Source organism: Triticum urartu, chromosome 5 (genome assembly GCF_003073215.2).
Source record: "Triticum urartu cultivar G1812 chromosome 5, Tu2.1, whole genome shotgun sequence".
Classification (NCBI taxonomy): domain Eukaryota; kingdom Viridiplantae; phylum Streptophyta; class Magnoliopsida; order Poales; family Poaceae; genus Triticum; species Triticum urartu.
The window spans coordinates 20,942,446-20,963,840 of NC_053026.1; the positions used below are offsets into that span (position 1 = coordinate 20,942,446).

A 21,395-nucleotide genomic window follows, 5' to 3' on the forward strand; every position below is an offset into this window, starting at 1 on the left:
GCGTGAAAAGGCAAGCGAGCGTTTACTTGCTCAGGCATCAATTAGATGATAACTACATACCCAAGTAAGAAAAAAATCGCAATGCCTCGCCAATATGAATGATGGTAACTTGCTCACGCAACTATAAACCCTTCGAGAGAGAAGACGAACTATCTCGGCAAGAGGAACTCTTCCAGGTAACGTCCGGATCTTTTTATTTCTCATCCTGACATTCTGGCGACAACTTTATCAGCGATCGCTCTCCTTTTTACAGTATGTTTTGCCTGTCAATGGGCTATTAGTACAAAATTGCCTCGCAAAAGAAAGATATTAGTGCTTGCAAATTGTGTAATCTCCGGGTGAGAGCTGCATACACGAGTCGAAATCGGGACGGGCCAGAGCCGGTCACCTCGCTGGGCCTATAAATACCCACCCCCCGCAACAACCGACTGTCTCCCGTACCCCCTCCGCATACCCCCACCCCCCACCCCCACCCGCACCAACCTCGCGGAAGGCCGACGACCAAACCCTAGGCGAGCGGCAGCCTCCTCCGATCCCCTCTCCCCGATCTCTATAAAACACCGCGGATTTCGAATTCTGTCTTCCCCGCGGGAATCACACCGGCGCCTCCTCCCTCGGCGCGCCCGGACCGGGCTCCTCCCGCGGGGCCGGGGCTGGTACCAGGGGCGGCGGCGGGGGGCGGTGGATGGCGGAGGCGGCTCTGGAGGGGAGCGAGCCGGTGGATCTGACCAAGCACCCCTCCGGCATCATCCCCACGCTCCAGTAAGTCCCGCCCCCCGTCCCCGTCTCTCAGCTTTCACAGCCGTCGGCCGGGGGTGGGTTCCGTCGGCGGCGCGCGCCCCTTGGCCCCTCCCTCCCTCCCTTTGACAGGGTTGACTTTGATAGAGCGAGCTGTTGCTGAATTGGGCGCGGTCGATTTGGTGGACGAGCACGGCTCGGTTCGATCTGATTTTCTTTTCTTTCCAAAGAGGGAAGGGGACAGGGGTTTCTAGAGAACGACCAAATGAAATCGTAAATCTGACGAGATTGGTTCACTGAAAATTATACATTAATAAACCAATGTAGAGGTTTGGTTCAGATGATATCTGTGTAGATGTTATCTGTGTCATAATTTGTCACCGGATTTGGAATTCATGCCACGGTGTAGCTTAGATGCTCTGGAACGCATATGCATGGAACTTTGAATGCTGAACGACAGCGGGTTCATAACTTGTGTCGGGGGTCACCGGGTTTGAAATTCGCGCGACGGTGTAGCTTAAATGCTCTGGAATGCATGTGCAGGGAACTTGAATGCTAAACGACAGCGGGTTCATAACTTGTGTCGGGGGTCACCGGGTTTGAAATTTGTGCGACGGCGTGGCTTAAATGCTCTGGAATGCATATGCATGGAACTTGAGATGCACGAATAGCAGTTTGGTGCTACATATGGATAGTTGAATGTGAATGATGTGCAGTTTTGCACTGTGTTCATTGCCAGCTCTTAAAATGAGTCATTCTGATCTATATTTGCGTCTACTTGCTCTGCAGTTAGTCTATCTAGCATGCCAAGTCATCCACTTTGTGCCAACTTGGTCCGGTCGGTGCAGCGTGTTCTAATTCGCTGGACATTTTACCATGCTGCAATGTTGCTTTTTGGGGGCGATAGTGTTTTGTGGTGTGGCCTTTTTTCCTACCCAAGTACGAAGATTAACGCTCCTGGGTGTACTCTGCCTTCTGGTGTTTGATTTGATGACAGGAATATTGTGTCGACGGTCAACCTGGACTGTAAATTGGACCTGAAAGCAATAGCTCTCCAGGCACGAAATGCAGAGTATAACCCCAAGGTGAAATCATTATCCTAATACATTCTTCATGATGTTTTTGTGTTCTCTTATGTGCTATATTTCTGAAAACGTCCAAGTTTTATTACTTTGCTAGCATCCACAAGTCTATTGTGGCGTGCATGTCTTTTTGAATCTTTTATTTGGCTGTGTAGACGGTGGATAGCCTGGTAAAAGATTTGAGACTTTCTGAATTTGTGCTCGTTTGCTGAGAAACTAGAGAACCGCTTACTAAATAGGATTTGGTACAATGGTGGGTTGAGACTGTGTACTTAACTACCTTTAGGCTTTGCATGAGGTTAAGGTTATGAATGTATGATACATGGGACATGGCTGCTCTGCTGTCTGCTCTATTCTGCGTTTTACTAAATAAAGTTTTTTTTTAGAGAGATCTACTGAATAAAGTTAGTGCTGTTTAAAACATGCACTTCTATGTGATAATCGGTAGTATTTCTAGGTTAGTATGATCTCTTCTATTATGTAAAATTTATTTGGTAAAAACAAATCATGTAACCATGAACATTTGCTCTTGTCTTTTGCATTACAGCAGCATATATGTTATGCTTCTCTTTGCTGACATTCTATTTTGAACAGCGTTTTGCTGCAGTTATCATGCGGATAAGAGAACCAAAAACTACCGCATTGATATTTGCTTCAGGAAAAATGGTAAGGCCAAGTTCATGTACATCTGATGCAGAATATGTTCTCTTGTAGTTTGATTATTTACTTAATGACGTTGGAGCTGGTATTGTACGCGCATATGAGTAGCTATTCATGCTGCAGTCAGCGGACTGCTGAAATTCAATGCAAGATCCTCATGGACACTAGCGGTTAGGGCTCGATACATATTTTTCTCATTAGCTATATGTCTGAAATAAATGTTTTTGATCAGTAAAGACCCTCTCAATATCATCTTCAGCCACTGGAAAGTAAAGTAAAGATTTGTTGAGATTGGGTTGATACTTGAGTTCAATTCAAATTCCTTGGGTATCAGTTGGTCCCATTCACTATAATGGAAACCTGCAAAAATGTTTTGATTCAGTTGACTTTGTTAACGTTTTCTGGGAAGTGGATTTGATAGTTATACCAGAGAGTTATGGTCTTAGTGTAGTCTTATCCTCCTAATTACACGCTGATGCAAAGTATACCATTGCTGTGTTATCAGGTTTGCACTGGAGCAAAAAGTGAACAGCAATCTAAACTTGCAGCTAGAAAGGTATTGTCTAGCTTTCTTTCCTTTCATACATATCAGAGGCAAAAGGTTCTCAAATTGTAAATGTTTTCCTGTTTTCAGTATGCTCGTATAATCCAGAAGCTTGGCTTTCCTGCAAAATTCAAGGTACCCATCCCATACTTGTGTAAAGTGTGCATGTTCATACCTTGATAATTGCTTGTTTGCTGAACGTTTGTTAATCCTGTAATGTCAGGACTTCAAGATCCAGAATATTGTTGCCTCTTGTGATGTCAAATTCCCTATCAGGCTTGAGGGCCTCGCATATTCCCATGGCGCTTTCTCAAGTGTAAGTTACCAAGTTGAATTCTGTGGTTTCCGTTAGCACTATTTTATCATGGGCAGTATTTTTCTTTCTTTCTTGGAACTTCTCTATTTCCTTGTTTTGGAACTGATATTTTATACGGTTGCTTGACAGTATGAGCCAGAGCTATTTCCTGGTCTGATTTACCGGATGAGGCAGCCAAAGATTGTCCTCCTAATTTTTGTTTCTGGCAAGATTGTTCTGACTGGAGCAAAGGTCGGTAGTCATTTCCCTTGGGTTTTTCCTATTACTCAATAATGGTGCTATGTCTAAGCTATTCTCTTTGTAGGTGAGAGAAGAGACATACACTGCCTTCGAGAACATATATCCTGTCCTGACGGAGTTCAGAAAAGTGCAGCAATGATGGTATAATTCCTGAGAGTGCATGTTTAATGGACATTGCTATGTTGGGAATAGGATAGGAAATGCCATGTTCCATTGACAAGTTGGGCCACTAAAGGTGGATTTGTCCCTTTTGCTGCTCAGTGCCTCTGGTGCTTGTTCTATTTTTGTTTGCGGTGTTTCCTGGACTGCGATGAGTGGCTACTTTCAGAAACTAATAGTGCGGACGCCGTCTCTTCTGTGTGCAGGTGACTTTTTAAGTACGCAGAATTGGAGATATTGTTGCTTGCTGCCAGCTCCAACCTCACAAAGTCTAGGCATAGCCTGTCTTCCGGTGGAACCTATATATATATTACTGTCCATCAGATTTAAAGTACCTGTTGTCGTAATCGACTAGGGTCTTCTTTTTGTGATGGATCATGGTTGATCATCGCAGGGCCTATTCTGTCATCGTTCCTCACTCGAAACACTCTTGTGGAAGTTGAGTAAAACCCAAGCAAATTTTGCTCCTGGATTCTAGAGCCTTTTTCTCCTGATGATGAAAAGGCCAGCTAATGTATATGTACTTGTAGACGCTTTTGCGCCCTGTTAAAAAGAGGGCTTCATGTCGAGCCAGATAGCAAGAGGAAGTTTGTGTTATTTCTATCCGTTTGCGTTGTCTCAGTCAGTTGCATTTCGGTAAGGACATAATGACTTAAATCGGCCATTTAACATTTGCTGAAAAATTCTGTAATGCTTGCCTTTTTCTCCTTTTCAACCAGAATCCATCCATCAGCATTGAAAACAATGATAAAGTTACAAAAATCACAAGAGCAAGAAAAGCTGCACATACTCACAAAAATTCATGACAGCATGAAGAGCAATTCACACACGAGTGTGGCCCCTTCATTTCTCTCTGCTTGCGTTGCGTGTGATGAAAGGGAAGGGAAGGAGGGAAAACAGTACGAAAAATTGAAAGGGCTCACTGCCTCTGTTTCTGTCCTAGCTCATACGGCCGACACAAGAATAAATGTAATGCAAAACTGGGCAAAGGAGCAACAGATCGAACCAAAGATACGCTGCAGATTTCTCCATTAATCTCAATTCATTCATGACAATCCGGTATATTCTTGCAGGATTTAAATTCAAATCCCAATCCGGTATTAATTAATAAAAATAATAGTCTACTTGTTATGGAAGAAACTTCTTGACGAAGTAATAATTAAAAATATTATCATACCTTATTGATTTTATCTGAAACAAAAATTGAAATTCCGATGCTTACTAAACAATGTTGCTGCTAATTTAAAATGCATTTATGGTGCACACTTATTCAGAGATCACTGGATGCATCACCATATCTAGCACAAATCTCTTGCTTAAGGGCATCTCCGACGCCGTCCACCAAACCGGACACCCAAACGTCCGCGCACACCACGGACAGCAGAAGCTCATCTAACCCGGTGCACCAAATGTCGGTCCCTGCTTATTTTTATCATATATGCAGAGCACTCAACATAACTAAAAGATAAATATCATCCTTCATCTATGATCATGATGTGCAAATATTGCAATGCAACAACAACTCAAAATAATTATTACAATTCAAACATGAAGTCTTCCCCTAAAATAGTTCAAATTTGAATTCAACTTATCCAGACAATTTTTTTAGTCGCCCCCCCTCCCGAAGCGCACACAAATGCTCAAGTGGATAATTCTGAAACTGCTCGTGAGTTACTCGATGGTGAATATGCATTTGGAATAAATTCTTCAAAAGTCGCAGTGTTCATCATGTTTGCTTCAAAATAAACAACAAAAACATCAATAAAAATGGCTATGGCATTTGACCGAACACTTGTCGGGGGTGGTGTCCGCCATGGACCGCAATGTGCAGGGGGCAAAGGGTACCTGGGCAACGACCGAACCAAGGGTGGAAAGGAGGCGCCGTCAAGTCGGGGCTGTTGCCCAGGGTGGAGCGGTGGAGGTCCGGCAAGGCCTGGGCAGCGGAGTGGGTGATACAGTGGCGACATCAGTCTCAGTCTACGCGGTACAGAGCAAGGGTGGAGGGATGGAGTGAGAAAAGTGGCGCTCCGTATAGGGTTTTTGTGGGGGCCTTGGTTGTCTTTATGCCTATGTGGCGGCTATCCGGACGCCGACAAACCTTCCCCAACTTTGCTTCTGATTAGTGTAATTTTTAAACATAGAAACGGTCCGCAAACATTTGATGCATGACGTTGGATGACACAAAGTGTCCGAACGTTTAGCAGTGTTTCGATGCCCTAACCTCCCGCGGTTTTCCCCCGAGATAAACCACACAAGGTTATTATCTTATCGTACCAATGAGATACAAACCGAACAACAACCAATCGAAGTATTTGATCACGTCAAATTTACCCAAACATAACCATCAGAATCCTAAGAAATAACTTTGCTGGCCAGACAAAAAAAATTATATCATGCAAAGTATATCCAAAAACAAATTTTGTGTGTGAATTACATCAAAAAACCATTAGATGCATTTCCACAATCAACAAATTCTCTTTTTCTTAACCTCCCATGAAATCTTTTCTCCCTCAAGATAAACTTCACAGTATCATCATCTTATCTCCTCATGTGGATGGATAAAACCCACAACAACCCAAACACAATTGTCATGTGAAACACACACACACACACACACACACACACACACACAAACAAACAAATAAAACTTCCCCTTTTTGAACCCATGTTGTGTGCAACCGACGAAACCAGTGAGTCCATTGTAAACAACAAACCCTAAAACCTCAGGGCTAAGCAAAAGAGAGGCAAAGGGGGCAACTTTTTGCTGGGCCTTGCCCTCCCAGCACGGTAAAAACCGGCCCTTTCCCCCCCTCAATCGTAACCCCAACGCGCTCTCTTTTCCTTCCTCTTCCCCATAAAAACCTCCGCTGGGAAACAAAAGAAAGCTCTTGCGGAATCCCTACCCGGCCTCCCTCCCCCCTCCCCTCTATCTCCTCTCTCCACTCCACCGGTTTGGGGGCGGCGGGGCATGGACGTGCACCACCCGCCGAATGCGGCGGCGGCGGCGGCCGCCGCCCTCGGCGACATGTTTCCCCAGGAGCCCGCCATGGTCGGTTTCTTTTCCTACCACCCCCTTTCCCCCCCTTCTTCCCCGCTTGTTCCGGTTGATTGTTTGTTCCCCTGCGAATAGGACTTGTTCCCCCCGGCCAAGAACCGGGGGTTTTGGTTGCTTCGTCGGGAGGGAAGATGCCCGAGAACCAGGGGTTCTTGGTTTCTGAATGCTTTCTTGGATGTCTTCCGGGTTGCGCTTTTGCAGAGCAATATTTTGCGGGGTTTAGGCGCCGCCGCCGCCGCCGCCTGCTCAAGAATTATGGGGGTTTAGGCTGGTCCGTGTGTGATTCCTTGAACCCTAGGTGGTCTCGCCGGTTTCTTGCTTGTGTTCCCCCTCCCTTTAGGATGAAATTCCTCTTGAATGTTTGGAACGCAAAGGGAAAAAAGAAATGGCGGCTCTGTTCCCGTGTTACTTTTACTGTTTTGGTCTTCTCCCGTGGAGGAGTCCTTCTGTTCACGTTTGTGTCTATTATTAGGAGAATATTGCTTTGGTTGGGAGGGAAGAAGCTTTCAATTTCTTGAGCAATTCATTCAATGGTAACTGCCGCCCGCCGAGGGGGGATTTTTTTCCAGCGACCGTGCAATAATTGTTTTACCCCCCCTACTAGGGTTCGTGTCAGGTTCATCGCGTTCTTTCAATTATCCATTGGGGAAAAGTATTATGTGCCCCTTTCGATGTGATGTCACGGAAGAGGAAAAGTAATGCGTGTGCTCTTATGGCCTTGAATCAATGTCGATGTGCATATGTTCCTTCCCTCCTGTCATTGTCGTTGCATAGGCGCATCCACCGTTAATATCCTTTTGGCCGCTGTGAGACGATGCGTATGCAAGATTGTGACAGAGATATTGTAGTTTTTCTTTTGTATCAATTCGTGTGGAAACCTTATGACTGGAAAAGTATAGGTAATGGCAGTCAGCATCTCAATTTTGTCTGAAGGGTTCTTCAGGTTTGGTCTGTAACTCCTTGCAGAATTCAAGGAAACATCCCATCCATTGTATCACTTATTAGGAAATGCATCAGTTATGTTCCTCATATTTAGCGTTGACTGAAGTTCGTGGACTACTGAACTGTTTAATTGCATCCTGTTGTGAGAAACTGCCATGGTGGTTTCTGTTCCACGGTGTTTAATTGCATTGTAAAAGCATGACTTTTAGTTTCGTTCCAGTAACTTAATCTGAACTCAAGTATCACTTGCCAATTCGAATGCCTCCAAAGCAAATTTTCTGTTGATTGATGGTGTGGACTTAAGGAATTAGTTCAAAAAGTAAAGGATGCTGACTGTAGGACTGTTTGTTCTTCGATAGTAGTTTTATGCAGTAATCTGTTTGGAAATTTTGTTACTCCATACTTCTACTACTCTTTGTTTGGGAACCATATTGCCAATGACAGTCCCTAGTCCATTAAGGCTTCCCTATGCATTCCATTCATTTTATTCATCCTCACATGCTTGCTTCTTGGCAAAAACAATAGAACAGGACCTCTATGAGAAGTAGATTTCCTTGCAGTTGTGTAATTCCATTTAGTGATATATTCTTAGACAATCAGTTTGGCCATTTTGTCTAAACGTGCCATGCTACTCTTTTTTGATCTGCAGGAAAGTGAAGACAGCAGCAGGACAGAGTGGGTCTCCATCTATTTAGAGGACTGCTTGTCTAACCCTGCATCGTACCCTGTCTCCGAAGAACAAGCATCTGTAAACCCGAAGCTGCCACATCCTTCATCTTCCAATGCCAGAAGAAAGAAGAGAAGCCTGGCCTCTGTTATAAGAGATAGCGATGAAGAATATTTCCTGATTGTTGAGCCACCACTACTACTTGATCAGAAGCATTGGCTAGCAGAGAGTGAGCTCATCCTCCCCAAGAAAGACAAGGACCAAGAACTTGTCCAAAAACCGGAGCAGGAAAACGAGGAAGAATATAAGCCCTACACTGTGCAGTTCAAGCAAGAACAGGTGGTGATGAGGTGCAACATTTGTTTGTCCAACTCCAACCAAACACCACAGCAGTGGCAGGGCGGTCCATCAGGGGCATTATTGTGCAACACGTGTAGCCTGAGGCTCAAGGCAGGGAACGGGTTCATCAAACTGGAGCGCTGCGGCCAACAAGTTGACGAAGAACAAGATCACGGAAGGGGGCAGGATAAGAGGAAGATCAAGAAGACCACATACTATGGAGATGATGAGGAGCCTCCGCAGGAGAAGAGGAGGATCAAGAAGACTTCATTTGTAGACGAGCAGGGCAAGAGGAGGACCAAGAAGACATATGTGAATGAGGAGGTCCCACTAGAGGAGCCAGTGAAGCGGTGCACCCATTGCCTGTCCCACACGACGCCACAGTGGAGGAGCGGCCCTCTAGGGCCCAAGACCCTATGCAACGCGTGCGGCGTGAGGTACAAGTCCGGCAGGCTGCTGCCAGAGTACAGGCCTGCCAACAGCCCAACCTTCGTGAGCTTCATGCACTCCAATTCCCACAAGAAGGTGATGCAGATGAGGAAGAGTGTCGAGAACGAGCACGAGCATGAGTACTCGCACTCGGATATGTGAGCTTCTGCCGCTGGTCAGGAGCATCTCCTGAGTCTGTCGCATCGGGTCTTAGAGGCCATTGGGCCGTAGTCATGTAGATCATCAGTCAGGAGGAAAGAATCGAACGCGAAAACCCAGTTAGGTCTCAGTTGAAACTCCTTGTTAGCTCTAGCAGTCAGTCTTTCGCTCGAGAGAACCATTTCTCTAGTCCTGGATTCGTCGTCACTTATGGTTGGTTGATACAATATTATGCCTGCCATTATATTGCGATGTTATGCTACGTTTTCCTGTCCCCTTTCCGAGTTTTGTTTGCAGGGCTGAAGTTGAGCAGCCCTGCTGCATTGCTGTTTTGCATCTCGTGATCCTGGGCATTGGTGACTTTTTTCTAGTCTGGAACAGAGTTTTGTTTAGTTTGGTTGTTGGATTTGCTAGAGAAGTCTCTACCCAGCATGCATGATCACACACAGCACTTGACATGCAGATAAAAAACACTGGATAAAAGATCTTGTGTTCTGCATGCGTTGTGTATGTTCATGCTCACAGTTGTTTTTATATTGGATTTATCAAATTTTCTTGTGAGGGCTGGGTGTGTGCTTTTGCTGGTGTGCAAATGAGATAGATATTTTCTTCTTTCTGCAATCTTCAAGTCCCACATAGTTCCAACATCTATTTGCAGATTAGTAGATGTCCCCTCTTTCCTGAACCATGCATACGCAGAATCTGAACTTCCAAACCACTGATAAGAGTTGTGGCAGCAAATCTGGAGACTGCAACCACAATGCCACAACAGATTCAGTCGTTGAGCTTCCATGGGGAGTCAAATAGTACATTGGATGTACGGACTGGCTGCAAGAAACAATCCTGCTGCAAGCATCAGCCAGGTTCAGACACAGACAGCAAGGGTCTCTCTCTCTCTCTCTCTCTCTCTCTCTCTCTCTCTCATAATTCAGAGACACCTTTTGTATCACTCACTCACTCATGCTCACTGGTGATGATAGAGCATGATGCAGGTCAGTGGTGCATGCAGCAGGTCCTTTCTTGTTTCCTCCTCACTCCACAAGTGAAGGGAAGGAAAGGAAAGGTCTTGACCACCTTTCCTCTTGCATCATCATTCATGGTCATCTCATGGGGCCTTTCTCTCTTGTGTTGAGGCCCCCATTTCCCCCCTCATTTGTGTGCTTGCAGTTGCAGCAGTACAAGCTCAGTCCATCCTTCTTTCTCTCATGCATGGTTTCTCTTTTTTTTTCCTTATCTGCCCTTCCCTGGTGCAGCAGTTATTAGTAACTAGTGAAAAGCCATGGATGGATTTTGTGCCCTAGTTTGTACCTTTAACCAAATATAAAAGTACTGTTTGATGAAATAAATTCCATGTGCTGCATGGGCAGGGCAGAGCCATGCATGTGCACAAGCAAACTCACCACCAGACATGTCGAAGTAGTTTGTCAACCAAACCAGCTGCAGTTGTACTGAACATCACAAATTCAGATGACCATCAATATTTTTCATAGCTGTCTCCCAGCACAGAGAAGCTGGTCAAGCCTCTTGTGGTACATGTGGAGGGGCACTAGTGTACTACTGGTACCCAAAAAATCAATGCATCATGTGTACCCCAGTACAGTGACCAGAAAGAAGTTGAGAGCAATGGAACCTAGCAGCTAGCCGAGCTGCATTACATGTACACCCTTTCTGTCCTGTAAAACCTAGCAGCCAGCTGCAACTGCAAGCAAGGGTTAGGAGCACCAATGATTCAGCACTAGTACTGCCTAAGGCCAACTCCAACGCAACGCACGACCCAAATAGTCCGACCGCGTCCGCTTAGGGATAAACTGACACAAATCACGCCCAACGCGCGGGAGTAAGCAGACAAATGCCCGTTTTTGTCTGCCGTCGACGCATTTCCGGCCCAAATTTAGGGCGCGTTTGCGTTGAAACGGATAGTGCGCGAACTGGCGGGACGCACGCCTTGTCCTCCCCTGGCCTGCCGGGGACACAATGTGCCCACTTTCCCTCATTTTTCCAAAAATCCTTTGCGCTCCCCCTGCCCTCCCTCCTCCATGGTCGGTGCCTCGAAGAAACCCGTCGACCAGACCGCCACCCCCCAGCCCTCACGTCGGCGGAGGTCGCGCGGCTCGACATCAAGTCGACCAAGAGGAGGTCCCGACGGACCATTGCGGCGGAAAAGAAAGCCGCTGCCGACTATGCCGTTGAGGCCGCGACCGTGCAGCACAAGGCCGCCGTTGACCAGAACGAGGCCATCCTCGCCAAGGCCACACGGGCAATGACGACGCAGGCCCTCTTCATGCTAGGGTTGTGCCGACCTGGACCGGCCATTCTCTCCTCCGCCGCCATGGTTGCGGCGAGCACAGGCTCATCGGCCGCTCGCCCTCCGTAGTACAAGTCGCCGAGCTCCTCTATAACACTGGAGACGCCCGGTTTTCATGCGCCGCAGCAGCATGCTTGTTGGTGTACAAAAAGAGGGGTACACTTTTTGTACCCCTATAACTGTGCACGGGCAGTCTGAGCCACGGGCACCACCACACTGAGCAAGGCAAGGGAGGTGAGCCAAGGTAAGGCCGAAGCTCGAGAGAAGCAAAACGACGCCAAGACCAAGCCCACAAAGAGCAAAGGAGACGAAGCGAACTCCCCCCGGCAAGATCCTTGCCGGGAGGCGGTTTTAGCAAACCCGGCAAGACCCTTGCCGTGGCAGCTCGCCCCACACCCACGGAGTGAGTCACCCTTGAGTCCACTGCCCCCATGGGGCAAGGATTCGGGAGACATCCCCGTGGTGGCATACAGATCTTTGTGAAGGCATTCAAGATCAGATACACCCTTTAGAAGATGATGATCCTTGGCGGGATCCCAGCCAAGGAGGACCACAAGGCCCCCCGGCAAGGCCCTTGCCAAAAACACCCGTAGGGCCACCATCAGGCCCACGCCAGTCAAACCTCCACCGCCGTTCGCATGCAGCTGCCGACCCAACCAGCTGGGCAGGCACCTGCGTGGCGGCATGCGGATCTTCGTGGAGACCCACCACTACGCCACCTCAGCTGCCTGCCTGCCTACATGGCACCGCGGGCGCCGCTGGCCAGGGCGCGTGTCGACACGAGAGGGAGCGGCGACGGACGAGACAGGTCTCTCCCCCGTCCCCGATAAAGCAAGGACACCTAAGCAGGACGCATTAAATGCGCCTTGTCATGTAATGCGAGGGATAACCTCGCATCACTGTTCCCTTTCCACCTCCTGTGTGCCACTGTGGCAACTCCTTTCCTATAAAAGGAGGCCCGAGGCGACCCGGAGGAGGATTCGGCTTTTTGGAGCTCCTCACGCCCGATAGCTAGCTCAAGAACACATATATACAATCCACCAAAGCAGGAGTAGGGTTTTACGCATCCTCGCGGCCCGAACCTGGATAAACGAACCGTGTGCTATCTGTTTGATCCGCTCTTCTCACGGCCCCGCGCCCCGCAATCGTAGTAGGGATTCTTGTGATCCCATAGGTGTCATTCCCACCGACATCTTTGGCGCGCCAGGTAGGGGGCGCAGTTGTGAGAATCGGCTTTAGCAGTTAGTTCGACGCTTCTTCATCGTCATGGCGCCCAAGAAGAAGACGCCGGTGGCGGTTGGCCCGTCGGAAGCCGGACATCCCGTCCCGACGTGGGCGAGTAGCGGGCCGGTCACAGAAAGGACCTGGGGCGCCGTTCGCGAACACCAACACCGTCCCAGCAGCCGGAGTTTGGGAGGCGGCGATGTTCGTGCGCCTGGTAACGGGCCGCACACCACCAAATCCAAAGACGGAGCCAGGCCCTCCACGGGTGGCGCGGGGCCTTCCAAGATCGCTGCCACCCCGCCCGAAGGCGATGCGAGGGCCTCCAAGACTCCCACGCTGGCGCCGACGGCGCGCTCCTCTCAAGCGGCGCGCGACGAACGGCGTAATCACGCCGAAGACCCCGGGCGTCGCCGCGGGAAGAGCCCCGAGCGCCACTCCCGGGAGGTAGAAGACCTGCCCGCTCGCCGAGGCGCTGGTGAAGATGGCATGCGACCGCGGGGTCGTGATAGAGCTCCTTCTGACATGGTTAGAAGTCGAAGCGCGTCGCGATCCGTGCAGGTTTCGCTGCCACCAACGCCAGCAGAAGCCCTGGCGCGCGCACAGTTGCTCCTCGATTTTCCTCCCACTACGGGGAAACTCGATGAATGGAGAGCCACTATCCGAAGCCTTGTTGCGGTGGCCAACAAAGACGAACCAAGTCCGGTGGAGCCCCCGGGTCGACGCTCCGACGGAGTCCCACGCACCAGTGGCAGGAAAGCCGGCGGCGCCGCGACCACGGTGCACTCGCCTCCTCCTCGCCCGGTACCGCGGACGCCAGCCCGTCGTGATGTTACGGGCGACGAAATCTCCATAGCGCCGTCCGACCCGCGGACCCACTGTGACCAGCGCCAAGTCCTTCGGGAACGAGAACATGAAGACGCTCGAACCACTATCGAGTGCCGGCGCGGAGCGCGCCACCAGTCAGACAGGCGAGCAGGACCTGCTGTGAACCACCCGGCACCGGAGAGCCCTGGAGGCCTACCTTACGAGGTAGGCTGTCCGGCTTTTACCCGTGAGCTGCGGCAGTTCCAGTGGCCCACTCACCGCACCTTCAAACCTGACGTGGGCGAAAAGTACAACGGCAAGACCCACCCGTCCGAGTTCCTCAACATCTACACCATTGCGATGCAAGCTGCCGGAGCCCGCGACGATAAGGTGCTTGCGAATTACTTTCTGTTGGCTCTTAAACCCAACGCCATGTCATGGTTGATGCACTTGCCGGTAGACTCTATTTCCTCCTGGTCGAATTTGTGCCATGAGTTTGTGGGCGCCTTTACTGGAGGCCACCAAGCCCATGGCCAAGCGAGTGACCTGCACGTCATTCCCCAGAAGGGAGGCGAGAGTCTCCGCAAGTATATACAGAGGTTCAGCCGGATACAGTACAATATCCCTGATGTTCACCCTGCCGCCATCATCAGCGCGTTCCATCAGAACGTGCGTAACCGCAAGATGCGCGAAGAGCTTGCAATGAACAAGGTGAAAGATGTAGCAGAACTCTATGTTCTTGCTGACAGATGTGCCCAGGCTGAAGAGGGAAGGAAGTACCCCGACGAAGACGCCGACGTGGAAACCGACTCCTCAGATGAAGATACCGCCGCCCCGGCGAAGAAGGGCCGTCGCCGCAACAGGAAGCGCAAAGGTAAAGCCGTACTTGCCGTCGAGGGATCTGATGACACCGGCTCCACCAAGAAAACCAAGGCAGATGACCCCGGCAAGGAAATTGCCGGATGTGTCGCCTGCTGGGCCTTGGCGGTTGCCGAGAAGCCAGGAAACTCTGACAAGCGATACTGCAAGATCCATCGCACCAAAGGCCATGCTCTCCAAGACTGCCGACAGGTTGAGCTCCTCGCTGAGAAGCAGAGGGCTGAATATGAGAGGCGGGACAAGGAGAAGGGCCAAGACGGTGCTAAGGGGTCCGGCAAGAAGCGTGACGACCAGGCAGGCCGTCGCGGCAAGGATAAACAACAGGAGAGGCCCGCCCGGGGCCGTGACAAAAAGCCAGAAAACAATGATCACGAAGAGGACGACGAATCCGGCGACCAAGAGTTTCAGAAAGCTACAGAGGCCATGTGCACCGACGACGGCGCCTTGCTGCATACTTCTCACTGCCAGCTTAAACAGTGGGCGCGAGAGATTACAGCGGCAGAGCCGTCGTTTGATGCCCAAAGGCCACTGAAGTGGTCCAACACACCTATCATTTTTGACACTGAGGATCACCCTGATCGCACTACCGCGGTCGGGTGCTTGCTATTGTTGGTTTGACCAACAATACGCAACCTCAAGGTGACAAAGATGCTAGTCGATGGTGGGGCCGGTCTGAACTTGATCTCGCCTGCCGTGATCGAGAAACTGCAGATTCCTGATGAAGACCTCGAAGAGACAGGCACGTTTCAGGGGGTCAACCTGGGAAGAAGCCAACCTAAGGGAAAGGTCACGCTGCCCGTGACTTTTGGAAGCGATCTGAACTACAGGACGGAGAGGATCGTGTTTGATGTTGCCAAGATCCCCTTGCCCTACAACGGGATCCTTGGCCGCCCAGCACTGGCCAAGTTCATGGCGGCGTCACACTACGCCTACAACACCCTGAAGATGCCAGGACCTGTGATGATCATTACCATCCCCTCCGATAAGAAAGATGCGCTGATTTGCGCTGACCAACTATACCAGCAAGCAGTTGCAGTAGCTGCCGCCACTAGGGCACTTGCTCCTACCGCTGGGACCCCGGGAGGGAAGAAGAAGAAGAAGACCGGTGAGACCTCGGACACCCACTCCGGCAAGAGCACCTCTTCGGAGTGTAGCGCTCCCGTCGAGGACATGCCAGAGAGCTCCACTAGCGGAAACAAGAAACCCAGGGCCATACCGCCGGGAACCAAGAAGGTTTCTGTCAATGAGGATGGCATGGGAGGGGCTTTCACCATAAGCTCCACCCTTGACGACAAATAGGAAGACGCGCTCGTCACTTTCCTGCGGGCGAATGTTGATGTGTTTGCATGGCAAGCTTACGACATCCCCGGCGTTCCCAGGGAGGTGATTGAGCACCACCTTGCTGTCTGTCCTCATGCGCGGTCTGTCAAGCAGAAGGTCAGAAAGCAAGCTTTGGAACGACAAGAGTTCACAGAGGAGATCCGGAAACTGGAAGCAACGGGTTTGGTAAGAGGAGTGCTCCATCCAACGTGGTTGGCCAATCTGGTTGTAGTGCGCAAGGCTAATGGGAAGTGGAGGCTGTGTATTGACTACACCGATATCAATAAGGCTTGTCCTAAGGACCCCTTCCCGTTGTCGCGCATCGACCAGATTGTTGACTCCACAGCTGGGTGTGATCTGTTGTCATTCCTCGATGCCTACTCCGGCTACCACCAGATCATCATGACAAGAGAAGACGAAGAGAAAACAACATTCATCATGGTACGTATTGTTTCATGCGGATGCCTTTCGGGCTGAAGAGTGCTGGTTCGACGTTTGCAAGGGCGGTCCATATTGGTTTGGAACCCCAGCTCCATAGAAATATGGAAGCTTATATGGATGACATAGTGGTCAAAACCAAGGACAGGGCAACCCTCATACCGGATTTGCAAGAAACATTTGCAAACCTGCGCAAGATCAATCTCAAGCTGAACCCTGAGAAGTGCGTCTTTGGCGTCCTGTCCGGCAAGCTTCTCGTGTTCTTTGTGTCACAGCGTGGGATAGAGGCCAATCCGGACAAGATCAAAGCTATAGAGCAGATTGAAGCACCCAAGCGAATCAAGGATGTGCGTCGGCTTGCTGGTTGCGTCGCCGCCATGGGCAGATTCATTTCCAAGTCTGCTGAGCGCGCCCTTCCCTTTTTCAAGATCCTGAAAAAGGCGGGCCCGATGGAGTGGACGCCAGAAGCCGAAGCAGCATTGCAAGATTTGAAGAAGTACCTCTCCTCCGCGCCAATACTAGTTTCGCCTAGGCCACAGGAGCCGTTGATGCTATACCTGGCGGCAACGAACCAGGTGGTCAGCACCGCACTAGTGGCGCAGAGAGAGGTTGACGACGAGATAATGGCAGCGACAGAGCCCGACACCACCAATGCAAAGACGACACAATCAGTTGAAGTGCCGCCGAAGAAGAAAATGATGCAGCACCCGGTCTACTTTGTTAGTTCCCTCCTGCAGGGAGCTAGATCAAGGTACTCCGGCATGCAGAAACTGCTCTTCGGCCTTCTTATGGCCTCGAGGAAGCTGCGTCACTACTTCCAGGCACACGAGATCACTGTCGTCACTCGCCTCCCTCTGCAACGGATATTGCACAATCCGGATGCAACAGGAAGAATTGTGGAATGGGCACTGGAGCTGTCCAGCTTTGGCCTCAAGTTTGAAAGTACTTCGACGATTCAGAGCCGAGTCCTGGCGGAGTTCGTTGCAGAATGGACCGCAACACCTGACGAAGAAGCCCAAGAGACTGGTCTCCCCGGCAAGGAGGCAAGTTGCAGTTGGATCATGTACTTTGATGGAGCTTTCTCCCTACACGGCGCCGGGGCTGGTGTACTGCTTGCCGCGCCCACCGGAGAGCACCTCAAGTACGTGATCCAGATGCACTTCCCCAGGGAGGTGTCAACAAACAATACAGCAGAGTACGAAGGGCTGCTTGCCGGTCTTAGGATCGCGGCGGACCTCGGAATCAAGAAGCTCATCGTCAGGGGCGACTCGCAACTCGTCGTCAAGAAAGTCAACAAGGACTACCAGAGCCCATTGATGAAGGCCTACGTCGATGAAGTGAGAAAGCTGGAAGAGCGTTTCAACGGTATACAGGCTGAATACGTTCCCCGAGCGGAGAACGATATCGCCGATTACCTATCAAAACGCGCTGCCCTCAAGCTACCTGTGGAACCAGGTACCGTTGTGCTCCAGCTAACTCAGCCATCCGTTGATCCATCAACAGAGCAGAACAAGAGGAGGAAATCAGGACCCGACAAGTACTTTCCCGCCGAGCTCCCCGGAGCCGCCGGCAAGGATGTTGCCGGGGACACTGAGCCCGCCACGGGACGGCTAGCTTTGGCGGAGCGTCAAGCTCTTGCCGTCGAGACAGCCGCTCCTATAGCGGAGGAAATGCCTTTAGTCCTCGCCGTCGAGCCCCAGGCTCCAGCGTGGGCACAACATACCGTTCGATTCCTCTAAACAGGGAACTTCCTGAAGAGCAGGAAGAAGCGGAAAAAGTAGCCCGTCGCTCTACCATGTACCAGTTTGTCGATGACGTCCTGTACAGAAAGAGGCTGAACGGTGTGAAATTGAAGTGTATCCCTCGGGAGAAAGGACTGGAGCTGTTGGCGGAGATACACGGAGGCATATGTGGATCCCACATCGGGTCAAGGGCCCTTGCCGGCAAGGCATTTTGGCAAGGCTTCTTCTGGCCCACCTCCCTCCAGGATGCGACGACACTAGTCACCAGGTGTGAAGCATGTCAGTTCCATTCAAAGAAGCTTCATCAGCCATCTCAAGCCCTTCAAACCATTCCTCTCTCCTGGCCCTTCTCGGTCTGGGGGCTCGACATACTGGGCCCTTTCCCCCGCGCTGTCGGGGGCTTTGAGTACTTGTACGTTGCAATCGACAAGTTCACAAAGTGGCCGGAGGTGGAGGCAGTGAGGAAGGTCACAGCTCAGTCAGCCGTCAAGTTCTTCAAGGGACTAGTGTGCCATTTTAGTGTACCCAACAGGGTCATCACCGACAACGGCACATAGTTCACAAGCCGCACCTTCATGCAATATATCCAAGACCTCGGCAGCAAAGTCTGTTTCGCTTCCGTTGCTCACCCACGAAGCAATGGTCAAGCTAAGAGGGCAAACGCTGAAGTACTGCGAGGCTTAAGGACCAAGACCTTTGACAGGCTGCACAAGAGTGGAAGGCACTGGATTGATGAGTTGCCGACAGTTCTTTGGTTGATCAGGACGACGCCAAATCGAGCCACCGGCCAGACACCCTTTGCTCTAGTATACGGGGCAGAAGCAGTTCTCCCCACTAAACTCATATACGAGTCACCTCGAGTGCTCGCTTATGATGAGCTTGAGCAAGAGCAACTGCGGAAAGATGACGCAATGCTCCTTGAGGAAGATCGTCTTCGGGCGGCTGTGAGAGAAGCACGCTACCAGCAAGCCTTGCGCCGCTACCATAGCCGCAAGGTTCATGCCCGAAGCCTTGAGAAGGCGACCTTGTCCTTCGGCGCGTTCAATCGGCCAAGAATTCCAACAAGTTGACGCCAAAGTGGGAAGGCCCTTATCGGGTAATACGAGTCACCAGGCCTGGCGCAGTCCGCCTGGAGACCGAAGATGCCGTTCCGGTGAGTAACTCCTGGAACATTGAGCATCTTCGCAAGTTTTACCCATGAGGCGCGGCTTGCCGGGCCCCCCGGCAAGCCACCTTTTGTACAAGCATTGCCGATGATGCATGTAACCCTTTGTACAAAGCCAGGCGCAGACCCTGAGCACAAGTAAATGAAGCGCTGGCGCCCTAAGTTATAGCATGCATGCTAGGTCGAGTCTCGTCCTTGGTTAGGGTTGATAGTGCTTAGCGGCGACTAACCCCTAGCTTAGAGGTCGAGTGTGCGTCTCTTTGCCGTTCTTTCGTCTTCTTTGGTTCGCAGGACTCACAGGTATCCTTGTCGGATCACTTGAGGACGAAAAAGAGAAGAGGGACAGACCAGCATCTAGACCCCGGCAAGCCAGTATTGCCGGGGGCTGCAAGAGCAAAGATTCACCCACGGCAAACCAGAGTTGCCGGGGGCTACAGCTTCAGATAAGTTCTTCATCCCTTATCATGCATTCCCTTATGGACTGAGGTATGTGAAACCTTGTTTCTTCCTAAAGCTACCGTGCTCCCCTAACTCTAGGCCCTAGGGCTCGTTCCTGGGGCCAGGTTTGGTCGTAGTCGCGGCAGCGAGAGAATGAAACAAGGATCCTAAACCCACCTCATCCCTGCCTCCGCCAAAGGTGTGAGAAAGGTCGAGCGAAGTGGGGAGACGGCAAGGCCTGTTGCCGGGCAAGGAAATGTTTATCTTAAAGATATCAAGGATTTACTCCTTGTCGTGGGTTCTACCCACAAACAAATGACCCGGCAAGCATCCCTTTTTCATTAAAAACATGCCACTCAGGTACAGTCCATAGGGAGTGAAAAACATGAATGATGGGATTACAAGTTTCTAAGGCCCGAAGGCTTAGAAACTAAAAAGAGATAAGGTGCCTGTAATCCCTTTCTTGTCCCTCTCCTCAGGAGGCAGGTCAAGGAGGCGAAAGAGACAAAAAGAGCGCCTAGGCGAGCTACGGGTGGCAGAAGACACCAAGAGAACATCTTGGTGGCCGTCCAAAGGCGGGATGGTGATGGCGGCGCCGGAAGCAGAGCTCGAAGACGAGGCGGCAGGACGACAGCACGCGTCAAAGGCGTCGGTGCCCGCGTACTCTGACTTGACGGCCTTGCCGCCCGCCCTCTTCCTCTTCCGCAGCCTCCCAACGCCAGCCGCCCAAGGAGACGACCCCGAGAGGTTTAGGGAGCCGGCGACGCGGATGATGGGGTCGCCGGTGCCGCACGGAGCGGCACCCGACACCTAATCGGACCCGTCATCCTGCCGCCTACTACCCTCGTCGTCACCGCCGCTGTCCTCCTCGTCACTCCCGCCCGAGGAAGAGTCTTCACTACCAGAAGAGCTCTCCACGCAGCACCTTGCACGGGTCCCAAGGCACCCGAAGACCTTGACGGAGAGAAGGCCACCCTCCATCAGCTTAAAATGGAGAGTGAGCCCCTCCGTCAAGCGGTGGATATGGGCAAACGTCTTCCATCCCCGACGGAGATACATCACGTGACGGGCGGGGAAGTCGACGCGGGCCCGCGTGCCACTGATCCCGCAGCCCCTCATGTGCAGCCACAACGACTCCGACGGATCCAGCTCCATCTCCCGCGCGAATGGAGTCGGGAGACGAAGGCGACGGCGAGGCGGCCGGCGCAGCCTGACGAAGAACTCGCAAGGGTCATCCCCAACGTGGCCCTCCATGGGGGGAGGTGAAGGAAATATGCCCTAGAGGCAATAATAAAGTTATTATTTATTTCCTTATTTCATGATAAATGTTTATTATTCATGCTAGAATTGTATTAACCGGAAACATAATACATGTGTGAATACATAGACAAACAGAGTGTCACTAGTATGCCTCTACTTGACTAGCTCGTTAATGAAAGATGGTTATGTTTCCTAACCATGGACAAAGAATTGTTATTTGATTAACGAGATCACATCATTAGATGAATGATCTGATTGACATGACCCATTCCGTTAGCTTAGCACACGATCGTTTAGTATGTTGCTATTGCTTTTCTTCATGACTTATGCATGTTCCTATGACTATGAGATTATGTAACTCCCGTGTGCCGGAGGAACACTTTGTGTGCTACCAAACGTCACAACGTAACTGGGTGATTATAAAGGTGCTCTACAGGTGTCTCCAAAGGTACATGTTGGGTTGACGTATTTCGAGATTAGGATTTGTCAC

General features: G+C 50.6%; 2 protein-coding genes across 3 annotated transcripts; both read left to right on the forward strand.

The window, feature by feature from the left end:
* Positions 1-446: 446 nt before the first annotated feature.
* LOC125507220 (TATA-box-binding protein 2) lies at positions 447-4,342 on the forward strand. 2 transcript variants are annotated; one of them, XR_007282848.1, is made up of 9 exons: positions 447-762; positions 1,736-1,823; positions 2,415-2,486; positions 2,986-3,036; positions 3,115-3,159; positions 3,248-3,340; positions 3,470-3,571; positions 3,645-3,815; positions 3,946-4,342. XR_007282848.1 is itself a non-coding variant. In XM_048671871.1 (9 exons), exons 1-8 carry the CDS (start codon positions 686-688, stop codon positions 3,717-3,719), a joined length of 603 nt encoding a protein of 200 aa, XP_048527828.1. In that variant the 5' UTR covers positions 447-685; the 3' UTR covers positions 3,720-3,721; positions 3,946-4,342. The 2 variants fall into 2 exon arrangements, 1 of the variants encoding a protein (XP_048527828.1); XM_048671871.1 differs by having other exon boundaries at positions 3,645-3,721.
* Positions 4,343-6,570: 2,228 nt separating this feature from the next.
* On the forward strand, positions 6,571-9,592 carry LOC125507223 (GATA zinc finger domain-containing protein 10-like). Its single transcript, XM_048671874.1, has 2 exons — positions 6,571-6,788; positions 8,386-9,592. The coding sequence occupies exons 1-2, from the start codon at positions 6,708-6,710 to the stop codon at positions 9,331-9,333; spliced, it is 1,029 nt and encodes a 342-aa protein (XP_048527831.1). The 5' UTR covers positions 6,571-6,707; the 3' UTR covers positions 9,334-9,592.
* The last annotated feature ends 11,803 nt before the right edge of the window (positions 9,593-21,395 follow it).

What these genes read in the sequence shown, in the direction of transcription:
- LOC125507220 (XM_048671871.1), top strand. Translation starts at nt 686, where the DNA reads ATGGCGGAGGCGGCTCTGGAGGGGAGCGAGCCGGTGGATCTGACCAAG. An exon ending in TATTTGCTTCAGGAAAAATG is followed by an intron (nt 2,487 to 2,985) that starts GTAAGGCCAAGT and finishes CTGTGTTATCAG; the next exon opens with GTTTGCACTGGAGCAAAAAG. An exon ending in GCTTTCCTGCAAAATTCAAG is followed by an intron (nt 3,160 to 3,247) that starts GTACCCATCCCA and finishes CTGTAATGTCAG; the next exon opens with GACTTCAAGATCCAGAATAT.
- LOC125507223 (XM_048671874.1), top strand. Translation starts at nt 6,708, where the DNA reads ATGGACGTGCACCACCCGCCGAATGCGGCGGCGGCGGCGGCCGCCGCC. An exon ending in TTCCCCAGGAGCCCGCCATG is followed by an intron (nt 6,789 to 8,385) that starts GTCGGTTTCTTT and finishes TTTGATCTGCAG; the next exon opens with GAAAGTGAAGACAGCAGCAG.